The sequence below is a fragment of the Artibeus jamaicensis genome, unplaced genomic scaffold (genome assembly GCF_021234435.1).
Source record: "Artibeus jamaicensis isolate MK-2021 breed Jamaican fruit bat unplaced genomic scaffold, CSHL_Jam_final scaffold_833, whole genome shotgun sequence".
Lineage (NCBI taxonomy): Eukaryota > Metazoa > Chordata > Mammalia > Chiroptera > Phyllostomidae > Artibeus > Artibeus jamaicensis.
The window spans coordinates 2,093,183-2,109,182 of record NW_026522056.1 but is presented as its reverse complement, the minus strand read 5'-3'; the positions used below and the strand labels follow the sequence as shown (position 1 = coordinate 2,109,182).

Below are 16,000 nucleotides of genomic sequence, written 5' to 3'. Positions count from 1 at the left end.
CCAAGGTCAGCCCCCACCTGTGTTCTGCCTGGGCCACCCTGCATGAGCTGTAAAGCAATCTGAGATGGCTGTTAATTGTGCCAGTCTTGGAGATTCCCAGGCAAAGCCAAGCTGTGAATCTAGGCTGGCTGCTACTACTACTTGGCCTGGGATGACTTAGCAAGAGGTATGGAGGTCACTGAGGCTGATGTTTGTTTGATAAGATTTAGGAAGTTGTGAAGCATGAGGCAGGACCAGCCATTCATATGGAAAAGTCACTGGTAACAGCTTGGGTGGGCCCAGTCAGTGGGGTGGGATGGAATCTGTGGGGATCTCCAGGGTGGGGCAAACAGTGTTAGTCAACAGATGGAATCTTCTCTTCGATGTGGCACCCGCCTGCAGGCTCTGTGGCTCTCTGGCTCTGTGAGGGGAGGTTTCTGACAAGGGACAATGGCTTCTGCCCACCTTTATGCCTGGGAGAAAGCTGTTCCTCAGCTCTTGCCTTGATACCAGACGCTTGTTCCTCCCTCTTTGCCACTGGTGCCTTTCAAGCTGTTAGTCTGGTGCTAGAGCTCAGGGGCAGTGAGTCTGAGTGAGTCCATTTGTGGGTTCTTTAAGAGGAACTGCTTGGGGCTCCAGCAGTTTTTTCCACTGACTCAATCTTTGCTTATTTTTGCAGCCAGAAGTTATAGGGACTTTCCTTCCTGGCACTGGAACCCTGGGCTGTGGGTCCTGGTGTAAGGCTGGAACTCCTCGCTCCTGAGATATCCCTCCCAGACTTTTATTCACCTCATGTGGATGTGGGCCCAGCTCTTTCTGCATTTCCATCTCTCCTACCAGTCTGGATGGATGTAGTTTCTTTAATTCTGTAGTTGTTAGATTCCATTCAAGTAGATTTGTGATGGTTCTCAGTGATGGTTGTTTTATATTTTAGTTGTAATTTTGATGTGGCTGTGTGAGGAGGTGAGCTGTGCTTACCTATGCTGCCATCTAGACTGGAAGTTGCCTGACTCCTCAGGCCTCCTCCAAATGGCAGCTGCTGGTGACTGACAGTCCTCTGATGCTTAAGGCAGGGGCATCAAACTCATTTTCATCAGGGCCCGCATTAGCCTCACTGTTGCCTTCAAAGGGCCGAAATAATTTTAGGACTGTATAAATGTAACTACTCCTTAACTGTTAAGGAGTTGAAATTACATTTGACCCTTTGAAGGCAGTGTCGAGGCTGATGTGGCCCCCCGGTGAAAATGAGTTTAACACCCCTGGCTTAAGGAAGTAGGATTGGTAGAGAGCAATTCAATTCTTTGGAGATAAGCAGACAACAGTTAGCTCCAGAGACCCAGCTTATAGGGGGTTGTCAAGGTTGCTTTAGCAGATACTCAGTCACTGAATCCCAGCTCGGCCCATGGTGATTGTCCTAAGTAGGGCCTGTGTGTCTTGCTTTATCTCCTCTGTAGTCTGTCCTTCATGGAACTGTTGTGAGTCCATTCACTTCCCTGTACAGAATCCTTCCCCAGTTGCTTGTTGCCTTTAGCTTAAAATCTATTTTTTTGGCTACAGCACATAAGGATCTCTTTGATCTGATGCTCCATTCAGATTTCAGTTTCTGTTTACATGTCTAGCTTCAGCCATACTTACCTCTCTCAGTTCCTTGGAAAGACCACGCCTATCCCCCTCTCTGCCTTTGTATCAGCCATCTTTCTAGGAGACTCATGTCTCTAGAAGTCCTTTCCTGAGCCTGGAGAACTTGAGTAATCCTTCCATGTCTGAAATGTAATTTATCATACAGAAATAATTTGCCCACTTGTATTCTTACTACTGGACTGAGGAGTCCATCAGAACTGGGCCTCTTCTGGGGACTTTGTTGTTTCTGCTAAATTCAGTTTTATTTTTAAAAAATACTTATTTTTAAAGAGAGGGGAAGGGAGGGAGAAAGGGAGAGAAATAATCTTTGCGCAAGATCGTTTGCCTATTACCGGGAACCTGGACTGCAACCCAGGCATGTACTCTGACTGGGAATCAAGCTGGTAACCTTTTGGTTTGCAGGCTAGAGCTCAACCCACTGAGCCACACCAGGCAGGCGTAAATCACTTTTTTAAAGTTAGACAATATTAAATACTTGTGATGAGCTTATTCTTTAGAGGAATTTCCAAGGAACATTTTATATAGTTAAGAACTTGTATAATGTAAGTAACTATACCATAATTTGTTTTGTAAATAAAGATATTGATATATTCTGTCTTCTACATCCAAAAGGTAACGTTATATGAATAGAGTAGAATGCTCTATAAATCCTGTTTAAATGTATCGCAGGTGGGCTGCTGTTCATGGTTGTAAATCAGGGCAGAGTGCTAGATAATGGAAAGTTAATACAATTTGTAGGACTACTTTACATAGAAACCTAGGGTTAGTTACCCTGACAACTAAGATCTTTAGTTTGGGTATGCAGGAGGCTGAGACTTACATCTTGCATTTTAGAATGTAAAAAATTATATTTTTATAATACTGTATTTTTTGCCCTAAATGGGACATTGGTAAGAGGGGGGCATCATATATTTTATGATGGCATTTTTCTTATAATGACTATGTTTGGGAAGTTGGTTATTATAAGAATTATTTCAAATGGGAAATATTATTATTCAGGAATAGAGTAATATGTTCAGGAATAGAGTAATTTAAAAAATATGTTCTTTTTATGGACTTTGGAGTTAGCTTTCAGGGGGGTTGAGGTTCCAAGGGTTTTAACCTCTTGAGAACATCATCTCTAGCCTTCTGGTGGATAGTGCTATTTATGATGCTTGTAAAATAAACAAATTTGGATTTGATGTTACCATATGAATTTTAAAATGCATTTTTGTTTTGGAAATAAGAATAACTTAGGAGAGAAGAGGATAAAACTGGAGAGTAATACACTTTTCTTTAATATGTTCTTTCCAAACAGGGCGTTTTAAAAAATAAATGGTCAATTCTCTACCTCTTGCTAAGCCTTAGTGAAGATCCACGCAAGCAGCCCAACAAGGTGAGGGGCTTTCTTTTAGCAGCTTCGTGTCTTTTTAAAAGACACTTTGCATCTTTTGTTGGGACAGTTATGCCAAAGTTTGATAGGAATTGGCTTTTATATTTAAGAAAATAATGAGTGAAACAATGAATTGTTTCACTTTCACATTATTTTCACTGTTGAGAAAATAATGAATTGGCTTTTATACTTAAGAAAATAATGAGTGAAACAAAAAAACTGGTGTAGTTCTCCAGGCAGTCATGGAAGGCCAACAGATTTTTTTTTCTTGTTTTTTAAGGGCAATTTTAGTCGCTGTTCTGTGTTTTCTTAAGATTTTTTTAGAATTATGTTATCAAATGTAATACTGTTTTATTAAGTAGGGTATAAATGATCAATTTTTATTTGATCAAAATTTTTATTGTGTGAAGTTATGAATATTAGCATAGCTGCATAATTCTTTTAGGATTTTCTTGTGTTTTCAAATATCATTATGAATATTAATTAGTTATACCAGGAAAAACTTTGTTGTCACACAGGTTCAATTTTTGACCTGTGTAGTGTTTGAAAACAATTTGGCCTTTTTGTGTGGTAGAGAGTTTGTTAAAATACTCTGTTACAGAAATTTGAGTGCTTAAAAATGAAAGAGTGTGGGTGAGTCATATTTATATCTAAAGCCTTATTCTGAGTAATGAGCATTCTTTCAGTATATAAGAATGTCATATTTTTATAAACATTTGAGTATTATCTGAGCTTTAGTTTGCATGGATTCTGAATAAAGTGTAACTGTCACACCATGTGGGAGTTTTAGAGTTCAGAAAACTTCCTAAAACAGTATCATATTTCAAAAGTGTAACTAATTTGCTGTTTAATATGTGTGAGATTAGATTACGGAAATAAAACTAAAATCTAAGCTTTAATTGTCTGTCGGTTTGGGGAAAGTGTTCTGTAATTTTATACCTCTATTTAATTTTTTCAGGTTTCTAGCTATGCCACGTTATTTGCCCAAGCATTGCCAAGAGATGCACATTCAACTCCCTACTACTACGCCAGGCCTCAGACTCTCCCACTGAACTACCAGGATCGCAGCACCCAGTCAGCACCGAGCTCTGGCAGTATGGGAAGCAGCGGCATCAGCAGTATAAGCATGCATGCCCTAAATGGCCCGACCCCCACTCCACAATCTCTTCCGGGGTAAGTCAAGCTTGCATACATAGATTCCTGAAATAGTAGAAATGGGAAAATCCTCAGGTTTTTCATCAGGCATTTTGTGTTCACGAAAACCATTTTTAGAGGCTTGTATGTGCCAGGAACGTTCTTGGCACTCTCTCTGTTACATTTTGTCTTTGGATTTTACTTTCCCTAAAAACTATTTTAGATAGGAATTCTTTCCACTTGTAATCTTAGTTGACTATAGACTTTTGGCCAACTCTCAACCTGTTAAGGCAAATGCATTTTAGTAAGGACCTAGTTCATCAGCATGATGAGGTATCTGATTGACATTTCTCTTGTTATTTTCTCATATTTACCTCTTAGTGAATATTATCCCCTTCGTTGATGTATACTATTCTCTTCAGAGAATTATTTAATTTATATTTAATAAATATAAATTAAAATAAAGGTGTCTCATCCTCAAATGCTGAGATTTTCAAACTAAGAATTAGGGCATCACACAGTGCAAGTGAATTAAGATGAGGAACTGTGGGAGCACACAAGTAGGATGTTATATACTTTGAAGTTTAACCTGCTGTCATATCGGATTACACTTTGAGGAAATACAGACTTGTTATGTGCAAGTTACTAGAAAATAGAATGTATGTAACACACTCGGATTATAAATGGAGTCTAGAGTTCTAGAAAGACAGCATAATACATTCTATAGACTTAATCTCAAAATTGTATTCTGGCTAAAAGAATAAACAGACTTGCTCATTTCCATATTAAAATTTGAAATAATTTTTGTCATGGGATGAAAAAAGTTTTATAGAGAACTTTGAACTGAAGTGATCTTTTAGAATTTTTTCCTTAAATTTAGAACTGTATTCAAAGATGTAGTTTTAGTAGTTGTTGACATTTTTCCCCATTGACAATAGAAAAAAGTAAGTTGTTTCAGGTTTTTGATTTCCTCTCTTACTTCATCAGTGGATTATAGGTGGACCCACTGATATTTTACCAGCAGTAAATCAGAGCTTCGCTGCTTAGAAACAGTGGTGGTGTTGAAATTTTTGTTTTTGCATTTTGCAGTCCCAGGAGGTGATAATGATGTTACAGTTTTCAAAATATATGTCAATGGAAATCAGCTATTGGGTTCTTAGATCTTCAAAGAGCATTTTGGCATAGTCTCCCAATGATTAAAAGCTAACTTTTAGACTTTGGATATGCTTTTGCCTTAGATTTTGTTTGTACATTTTTAAAAAGATTTTATTTATTTATTTTTAGAGAGGTGAAGGGAGGGAGAAGGAGGGAGAGGAATATCAATGTGCGGTTGCCTCTCACACGCCCCCTGCTGGGAACCTGGCCCGCCACCCAGGCATGTACTGTAGACTGGGAATGGTACTGGCGACCCTTTGGTTTGCAAGCTGACACTCAGTCCACTGGGCCACAGCAGCCAGGGCTTGTTTGTACATTTTTGAAATTAATTACAAATTAGGATTATTTTCCCCTATGGAGTAACATAAAGTCTGGGAAATAAGTGAGGACAGGGAAAAGGGACAGTTTTCCAGGTTTTTTCACTCCTGTGCATAACAAATGTTGAATGAATTAATGGTGTTACTATTGAAGTTAAAATTAGTAGTGAATTTCAAAGTGGTCTTAGCTGAGTAGTGTATGTTAATGTGTTTGTAAAGAAAAGTCAAATAGATTTTGTTTTTTATGGTAAGAAATATGTGTGGAGGTGGCAGTAAGAGCCTGAACGTCAGACTGATCATTGTTGTTACAGTGTTTGGGTACGGTTAAATCAGTTGCTTATCTCAGATTTATAAGATTATAATTTAATGTAGTAATAAAATAAAAATTCCTGGAAATGTTTTTGACTCTTCAGTGAAGAGCCTGGGTATTTGAGGATATAAAATGCTCCTTTCTTTTTTTAGACAGTCTCATCAAACTCCAGGAGTAGGAGGAGACTGTCTTAGACAGCAGTTGGGGTCACGTCTTGCATGGACTTTAAGTGCAAACCAGCCTTCCTTACAAAGCACTACCTCGAAAGGTATCCCCAACACTGTTTCTCGCAATACAACAAGGCCAAGGAGAGATGGGGACGCAGGCGGTAAGTAAAGATATATTTGAATGTAGCTTGTTTTTGAACATTTAGAATTTATGCTTCCCTTATTTTAAAATACTGATCAGGAATTTCTGCTTATAACTTTTAAGTGGTTTCTTGTTCTCATGATGAAGTTCAGAATCCTGATGAAGTTCATAATCCTAAATATGGTCTGCGTTGCCTTGGGAAGTCTTCTTTTGTCACCCCATGTAAATCAGAGCTTTGCTGCTGATTCTAAATATATATATTCACCCATCTGCTTTTCAGGTCACTGCCTGAGTGGTTTCCTCCGCCTGGATCACTCTTCTCTTCCTTGTCACGTTTGTTGGTGTCTTTCTGCCTTTCATTTTATTTTGCCTTTCTTTCTGGGAAGGCACCTCCAGGCTGGATCGGGCTCTGCAACACAAGTGACTGTTTTCACCACAGTCTAAGTTCCATGAAGGAGCGGCCATTTCTGTCTTGTTCATGGTGCTAGTAACTAGCATACTGCCTAGAATGATGAAGAAACTCCTTGTGGATTTATTTGGTGATTAAGTGAATGCCCTACTGAGTTTTAAAACTGTTAGATTCCAAAGAAAGTTTGGGTTTCTTACATGAAGACATTACAAATAGCAATATTTGGAACATGATTGTCCTGAAAAACAGAAGAATGGTTTTTTTTTGTTGGTTCATAATCTACTGATTCTGAAATTCCTCCAGCTATTTTCTGTGTGGTATGGGAGGATGAGCTCTGTCTCATAGACTTGTGAGGACATTTGTACACAGCTTGGCCTGCCCCTGTGTAGCTGCTCTCAGTGGCCTAGTTTACTGTCCTGTGACATGTGGCTGCTATGTACTCTTGGGCTTAGAAGCTAGTTTCTAGGTGGAGTCAGAATGCTATTCTCTGCTTTTTTGTTTGCTATGATTTCTGATCACTATCTAGTGTGTTCAAACCTTGGTTCTATACAAAACTAAGAGATAAAGGGCTTAAAAATATATTTGATTACTCCAAAAGAGCAGAAGAAGTACAAAAGCAGAAAGAAGTGGGATAAATAAAAAAATATACCTGAATAAGGTAAATTTAAATCCAAACACATTGGTAATTACAATAAATTCATGGGGATAGACACTTTGTTTAAAAGATTAAAACAAATGCTGTTTAGATAATTATACACTGTTCACAAGAGACATTTTAAATATAGGGACACAAATAAGTTAAAAGTAAGTGGATGGAAAAAGTACCTCTTAAACGAACACTAACCACGAGAAAGAAGGGTGGCTGTGTTTAAAGTTGACAGTGGCAGGAATGTTAGATAAGACAGAAGGACATTTCATAACAATGGAAGGGTCAGTTCTTTGGGAAGAAATGCTTCTAAATATGTATATTCACCTATTGACAGCTTCAAATACAGAAAGAAAAATGGAAATAACTGCAAAGAAAACAGACAGATCCACAATTACAATAGGAAAATTGAACTGCTCTCTCTCAGTAACTGGAAAAAAGTAGATAAAAATGGTCAATAATGATAGATAAGGGTTGAACAGTACTACTGCCAAATTGATGTCATTGATATTTATAGAATATTATGTCCACGGCTGACAAACAACCTGTCTTCGCCTTCAGACTGTGCTCCCTGGGTTCTCAGGGATCAGCACCTGGAGAACCCAGGGTCTGTGCTCTGGTTCACTTTCCCTCCCACTTATATATTGGATTTCTGGGCACTGTCCCCTTGTCATTATTTTGAGTAACACTTACCTTCTGACTTAGCTTTTGTCCCAAGGTTTATGCAAATTATAAATAACTTTTCTGCTGTATTAACTCCTTTTTATGGGTGTTGGGAATGGACCAAGGTTTGTACACTACCTGTGTAATAAGCCAGTTTTTCCAAACAACATTTGAAATAATTATCCATGCTTTTGTAATTGATTCGTTTTGCTCTTTGATTATATATTAAATTTCCACAGATTGCATTGTTTTTTAAAGACTTTTTTGTTTGAAGAATCACATGATCCCCATATTCTTCTCAGAAAATTCTTGTTTCTAATAACTTCATACTCTTCATCTTCAGCTCATTTATTTAGTTTTTAATTTTTGTCTGAATGCAAATATATAATCTGGAACTAATTGTGTCATAAGATGTATTTCATCTTAAATGAGTATTCTCTTTAAAAACCATTTTGCAGGTACTGTGGAGGTTACTGAGACAGCCCTTGTCAGAGACATTTTGTACGTATTCCAGGGCATAGATGGCAAAATCATCAAGATGAATAACACTGAGAATTGTTACAAAGCGGAGGGAAAGGTACAGTAACTAAAACCCCGTCTAAATAATGAAAAGATAAATGTGATCAAGAGCAGATAGGAGCTATTAATTTGTGAGGTGTAATTGGGATAATGAGGGCTGGATTTACAAAAGTTGTGTGTACCAGTCAAGTTGCACCATTAAGTTCTGGTTTATATTTCTCTGTGCAGTTTATGACTTGTGTAATCTTACTAGGGGGCCCTTTGTCAGCCTTTCTTACCCTTTTGCATCCTTTCCCTTGCATTTCTTCCTTTCCTTTTTGTCACTGATGCAGCCACCCCACTTAGCTGATTTCTGTATCCTGTGATGGTGATGTCAGAGGTACCTGAGGGACAGGGGTGGTTTGGCATCTCTGCTGTTGATTTGGCTTCCACATAAGGTGGCTTTGCTTGCTTTTGCTTTCATATTCTAGAATGTGCCTTTCTCACAGCCCCTTCTTGTTGATGTTGTGTCCTTCTGCACCTCTCAGCTGTTTACAAGGTGACTGACATCATAGACTGTCCCCGCTATGCTGGGGGACCCTGGCCAGTCACTTGCTGAGGTCATGCTACTTGACCTTGACATTTATTTGTAGGTGTTTTGCTTCCCTGCCTGCTACCTGATGCTTTTTGTTTTTCAGAATCTCACTGTTTTCACTTTAGTGATGGCATATTAGTTATTTGTAAGTTAAATGTGTTAAAGCCTAAGAATTATAATATTAAAAATACAAATGGTTGAGAGAACAAATTAAAATTCTAGTGTTAATTTTTAACTCTTGATATATTTACTTTTTAGGCAAACCTAAATAAATCTTTGAGGGATACGACAGCCAGACTTGCTGAATTGGGATGGTTACACAATAAAATCAGAAAATACACAGACCAGAGGAGTCTGGATCGTTCATTTGGACTCGTAGGTCAGGTGTGTATGTTCGCTATTACTAGAACATTTGGGATGTTGTTTGCCTTGGGAAATGCTTAACTTACTTAAAAGCTTATGAAAATAATTCTTAAGAAGGTTCTTTTTAAATATGGAAGCTTTACTATTATATCCATTCAAGAAAAATAGAAACCACAATAGGTACGGATAAAAATAATCAAATATAGCAAAATGTTTATATAGCTATTGGAGGACCACAAAAGCAAAAAAATACAAATGCTAATTACAACAGAGGTAAAACTGAGGAGCAGAGATCGAAGGTGTTGGGATTGTCAGGCTCCAGTAGCTCAGAAGAGGGGCTCTTAGCAGAAACAGTGCTCTGAGGAGGGGCTTGCTGGGACACGGTCCTGTGGATTTGGGAATGCTCCAGAAGCTGCAGATGGAAACCAACTGCTGCTGCTGGCCCAAATGGTCACAGCTGGGGCAGTATAACTGCTCCTTAATCTCTTGTTGCCTCTGCACACTGACAGGAGGCAGCCAACAAAGAAGAAGTGAAGTTTGTAGAGTCCCAAGTCCTTTTAAGTGGTTAAGCAGCATAGGATTTTGCCCTCAGGTTGATTCCTGGGCAGTAATTATTTCTAACAAAGTCTTCAAAAAATTACTGAAGGAGAGCAAGTCAGAAGTAAACTGCAGTGTAAGCACTGCAAAAGCACAGCAGCATGGCTCTAAAGTAAAACATTGGCTTCACCTTCTACTAGTTATGTCAGCTTGTACAAGTGACCTCCTCTTGGCCTCAATTTCTGTGTTTCTAGAATGGAGGTGATGATAATGTGTAAGATGATGATAATCTCCAAGGTGTTCAGCACTAGGCTGAGACAGTGCCTAGAAAGCTGCCGTCCCGAGCCTAGCACTGCAGTTTAGACCATGTACCAATGTAGAGAATTGGCTAGAGTCAGGGACCCTTCCTCTCACCTTAATGCGAGTGGGAATTGGTGAGGCCTTCAGGACTCCACCTGGCTTTAATGGTACATGGAGTTTGCAAGCCAGGTGAGCCCATTTGGCCATCCCTCCCACAGCATGTTCTCATTTCTTAGTTGTTCCCTTTTCAAAAGGAACCATTTTATTGTGTCTTTGTATCATTACTTCATGAATGCAAATTCCGCTGATACATCCTATTCAGTGTATTAGATATGGAGTAAAACAAACACAAAACAAATACAGGAAAAATAAATAACCTATTACATAGATACTTCATTAACTTGATTGATAATCACTATAGTCGTGTCATGTAGTATTTTATAGGACTGGATTTAAAAGCCTTTTCTCTCATTTGATTCTAACAACAGCCCTCTAAAATGAGCAGGGAAAATATAATTATCCCCATTTTGCAGATATAAAAGTTGAACTTCAGAGAGTTTAATTGATTTGTTCATGCTGTCTTCATTGGTAGAAGCAGATACAGGACCAGAATATGATGTGTAATTTCTGTAGTTTTTGGCATTCCACTCTCATTTTCTGCTTTTTAAAATCATCGCTGTGCGCTGTCTGGTGACCAAAGAAGAAGTGGCTGAGCTGGGGAGAAGAGGCACTGAGTGCCCCGGTCGGGGTGGTCGTGCACGGCAGTTAGCGTGGGCACTGCTGACCGGGCCTGCTGCTCCAGCGTAGTTGTTATCATTCCCCTTTTACTCAGCAGTGCCCTGGCTCTAGACATACTAAATGAACAGATTTAATCTGTAAAGGAAGATAGTGTTTCCTAAGTCTGCATCTTATATTTGCACTTTCATAAACCAAGGTGAGAACAGCCTCAGTTAACTGGGAACCCTTCATGGTGAATAAATACACAGGGTGCTGAAATCCTCAGATTGTAATTTCGTCATTTTTGGTGGGAGACTACTTATAGGCTGACTTGTACACTCCTCCCTATATTTTTGTTCTAAATGATAGGTTAGGATTTGTTTCTACTGATGAGCAGTTTGGTTTTTAATTTTTATGTGTTTGTGCATGTGTCTGTCATGGGCACAGGGATGAGGTTTTGTAAAAACCAATGTGCCTGAAAACACGCCACGTTGTTTTCTCCATGGATATTGCTTAGCTGACGACTGAAGTAAGGCTCCCTTTGAGTCCATAAAAGTAGTATGTTTTCTGTTCCTTTTTATGGCTTCTAAGGAGGGAAATGTTTGTTTATATTAGATCAGAATCCACAAAACATAAATACACTAGAAATAACCCTATAGATTACTGATTATGTATTGCCTTAAATTAAGCAGAAGTATAGAGCCTGCTACTAAGGAAAACAGGTTCTGTGTTTCACAAGTTCTGTTCTAGGCTCTCTTGGAAACCAGAGTGTCTCATTGAGTATCTCTGGGTTTACATCCCAGCGGTTATTCCAGAAAGTTCTTGTCATAGGACTATGTGAAGGTCCTCCTTGACACTTCTTTAACATTTAAGATTGACACTTTTTTTAGCATTTAAGATTGGAGAGATACAAAGAAGTTTTAATAATACAGATGGGAAAAATAAGCAATACAAACCAAAAAAAAAAACCCCTCAAAACTTGGAAAGAATTGGTATAAAATTGCCAATTAAGTTTTTTTCAATTAAGAATGTTAAGTAAAATTGCGTTTTAACTGTATTAATTTAGAAGGGACATAAATTTAAAATAAAAGGTTGTTGTCTAAAGTGAATGCACTAGTAGTTTTATGAAAAGCATACTTTGTTTTTCTCCATTCTTTATTTCTCTTCTTCAAAGTTCATGCTAAGGAACAAGCTTCCTTAATATTATTAAATATGCATGAGTGGGCAAAAGTAGGTATACAGTTGTGAGTACATGAAACAGTTTAGTCTTATTTATTTATTATTATTTATTTGTATTATTTGTCTTATTTTATATTCTTTATGATCTAACTTTTAGGTAATTATGGCTGGTAATTTAACATACTTTTGCCCACCCCTGTGTATGTTGTGGTGTTAAACCTGTTAGAGGACGATTGACAGAATGAGGATTTGCCGTGCAGGACACCTGGCCTTTGTCTGACAGCGGTGTGCCTGTGCGGCTCACGCGAGCTGCTGTGTAACGCCTATATCGTTACTCCTTTCTACACAGAGCTTTTGTGCCGCCTTGCACCAAGAACTCAAAGAATACTACCGGCTGCTCTCTGTTTTACACTCCCAGGTAAGTACCTTGTTTTTATTTTAATTTCTTCATGATTTGAAGTGTTACAAAACGGCAGCTACGTAGAATTTTAAAGTTTTTTCAGACATTGCTTTTATAAGAGAGAAATTTGTTGGATATGTTTGTAAATTCTGGATATCTACAAAGTTTCACTATATCCTAGAGGTAATTAGTTGCTAATTTTCAGGTTAGTTGCTACCATCTAAACAGGTCATTTGTATCTCGAAGGAACTATTGTTCTTTCAGAGGTGGTCCTTTGCTTCATTTTTATAAGAATCCTCTTCATATTCACTTTACCTGGATTAAGAAATGATTTACTTAGTGACATGAACTTACACATTATATCTTTATTGTTTTTCAGCTGCAGTTAGAGGATGATCAGGGTGTGAATTTGGGCCTTGAGAGTAGCTTAACACTCCGGCGCCTCCTTGTGTGGACATATGATCCCAAGATAAGACTGAAGACCCTCGCGGCCCTGGTGGACCACTGCCAAGGTTGTTCTGCATCTGATGGACTTACTTTATTTCAAAGCAGGTTTTAGGAAGTATCATCTGGGTTTATTTTTGTGCCTGTCTTGTAGCCTTATTAGCCATAAATAAGCTGCCGATTAAATACAAATTAATAGATACGAGCTTATGGGGGAAAATAACAAGTTACCAGTGTGGCCCAATATTTATAGTTGTGGAAGCTCAGGATTTCATTGAAATAAAGGAAGAAAGGAGGAGGTTTTATAAAGATTTCTCTCTTTCCCTTTTTGTAGTTTTTGGTATTACAGTTGTTGATGTATATCCCTCTTTTACTTGTCTTTCAACCAGCAACCTTTTCTAGAGTTTCCTTCCTCCTGAGGTTGTGGTCTGCGTCTGGCTGTATGTTGTATGAGTTCCCATGTTTGCACGTCTGGTTTAGGTCTCTGCTAGGCTCTCAGTCTGTATTTCTAGTTGCCTTTGGGACCTTGTTTGCTCGCTCTTTTTACTCTCTTGACCAAAACCTCTTTCTTTTTTCCTCATCTTTAACATTGGGGCACTAATAGTCGTGCTTCTTAGGATTGTTAGGACTGAATCAGATGAGAGATGCCTTTCGTCTGCCCATAGCTCACTGTTTGCTGCCATCCTCCTGTTGAACGATTCATAAAGACCAGAACTTCAGTGTGTCACAATCAAAGTTTATCATGTCATTTGTGCCCTGCCTTCCCAACCACCTGACACTCCCCCTCAAAAGAAGAAGTTGAGCACAGTGAATAAATATCTTTTCTTTCCAATTACCAGCACTCCCCATAATTACATTCCCACCAGACTCCTCCTTTATACTCTCCCCAGTCCTCTCCTCCCATCTCTCTCAGTGTTTAGTTAGCCACTGCAGTCCTGATACCTCTGACTCTTTCACATGTCTCAGGTCACTGCCTCTCCCGAACCAGTGTCTGCAAACAGGATGCCGTTGAATCCTGCTCTGTGTCTTCTCTCTGTGCTATTCAATAACCCATTCCCGACTCCATCTTCAGCCTTATCTGCCTCCATTTGGGGGCATACATTCTGGAATAAGCTTATTAAAAATCAGATCTCATTAGTCTTTCTTTTCTTAAAATCCTTCAGCAGTCCAATAAAATTCTGGATCTTAACAGAAGAAATTCTTCATGTGTTTATAGTTTGGACTTGATTTCTGCCCCTCGCAATACACCACACTGAGCTGTGCTCCCAGGACACTGGGGACTGTTATCACAGTGTAGTGTAGTGTAGTGTTTTTCAAACTGCCTGTAAGTCACAGCCAATTAATGGGTTATGAAATCAGTGAGTTGAGATGAACATATTATATCAAGAGAAAGAAGGAAGAAAATAGAAAATATCAAAGTGTGAGTATTATAATAAAACTTTCATTTTTTACATATATTTATTTGTATACTTGATCAAGTATAAAGTGGGGGTCTTAATGTGTTTCTTAGTAAAAAAAAATTGGAAGTTGTGTTCTGGGTCATATAACGAGTCAAGTATTCACCACTAAAAAACTCTGTAGGGTCGTGGAGGGATAAGTGACTCTGACACATGTGAACCCTCGGGGAGACTCTGCTTCTACGTCCAAAGTGGTATTAAGAAAACAAACACACTTTATATCTTCCTTACTTGGCCATTTTGGTTAGTGTTAAATTACTGGTTTCTACCGTGAGTCTGAGTTTGTGTGTTTTCTATGTATTCCCCTCAGGAAGGAAAGGAGGGGAGCTGGCCTCGGCTGTCCATGCCTACACGAAGACGGGAGACCCGTACATGAAGTCCCTGGTGCAGCACATTCTCAGCTTGGTGTCGCATCCTGTCCTGAGCTTCCTTTACCGTTGGATATACGATGGGGAGCTTGAGGACACTTACCACGAAGTAAGGAATGCTACTCGAGAGTCAGACTGGGATTTTTGAAGCATGGGCACTCAGTTACTTGTTTTTTCCCCGTCACTTCTGTTCTCTTGTAACAGTGATGCCACCACACTTCATTTGAATGCCATGCATATTTTGTACAGTGCTTTGGAAGCCAGTTACCTCATTTGTCAGTGGAGCTGTATTTATTTAGTGATTGTTGTCCCGTTAATAATAGTGGGAAACTCAGCCTGGTCAAATCTCTTACCCAGATTTACTAATGACAGTGAGTTTATGGCAAAACTAGGACTGGGTCTCTTAAGTCTTAGTTCAGTTTTCTTTGCAGAGCAGCATTATATGTTCTATTGCTGTACATGATTACATGAAACTAAGTTAACTATGATGCTAACAATTTTAATGAAACAAGTTACTTGTACATATATGTACCTAAGAAATATAGTTGGTTTTGCTATAATGCAGCATATGTGTTCCTAAAAAAATCACTGTGCTAAAATCCCAGAATACAAACCATAGCACTTCTGACAAGAAGTAGAATGAGGGGACATCACACTCAAAAACTTAATCAGGGATGTTAAATTAAAAACGGTGTAGGAACTTAACAGAGGTTGTTGCACAGTTTTAAATACATATTAAAAAATACGTAAATTCTAGAATAAATATGGCATTTACCTTGAACAAGTCCTGCTGTTGGCTTTTGGACATGGGCTGAAGGAGGCCTGTCTGAAGTGGAACAGATAGGTGTGGCTGCCGACACACATGTTGGTGGATTAAGGTCACTGCTGGGCTTGAGATGTGTCTGTGTGTGCGATTTGTGGATTCCCATGTGGCTGGGTTGCTGTTTTCACCTAGTTTCTTATGAATGAAATTGCTCTTAAGCAATCATGAAATTGACATTATGCTCAAATTGTTTGCTGATTATTGATTCAATTGTGTAATAATAAGTTGTTTTGAAAACAAGCATGAGCCCTGGCTGGTGTGGCTCAGTAGATTGAGCACAGGCCTGTGAACCATAGGGTCTCTGGTTTGATTCCCAGTCAGGACACATGTTTGGGTTGCAGGCCAGGCCAGGCCCCCAGTGGTGGGGAGTGTGAGAGACAACCA

General features: G+C 38.9%; 1 protein-coding gene across 1 annotated transcript in view; it reads left to right on the top strand.

The window, feature by feature from the left end:
• The window catches only part of TUBGCP3 (tubulin gamma complex associated protein 3), an 89,732-nt gene that overhangs the window by 20,643 nt on the left and 53,089 nt on the right, over nt 1-16,000 (top strand). The window contains exons 4-11 of the mRNA XM_037140984.2: nt 2,918-2,995; nt 3,951-4,165; nt 6,061-6,236; nt 8,394-8,512; nt 9,287-9,412; nt 12,474-12,542; nt 12,904-13,036; nt 14,736-14,902. Coding sequence (XP_036996879.1) covers nt 2,918-2,995; nt 3,951-4,165; nt 6,061-6,236; nt 8,394-8,512; nt 9,287-9,412; nt 12,474-12,542; nt 12,904-13,036; nt 14,736-14,902 — 1,083 coding nt within the window. The remainder of the gene's footprint in view (nt 1-2,917; nt 2,996-3,950; nt 4,166-6,060; nt 6,237-8,393; nt 8,513-9,286; nt 9,413-12,473; nt 12,543-12,903; nt 13,037-14,735; nt 14,903-16,000) is intronic.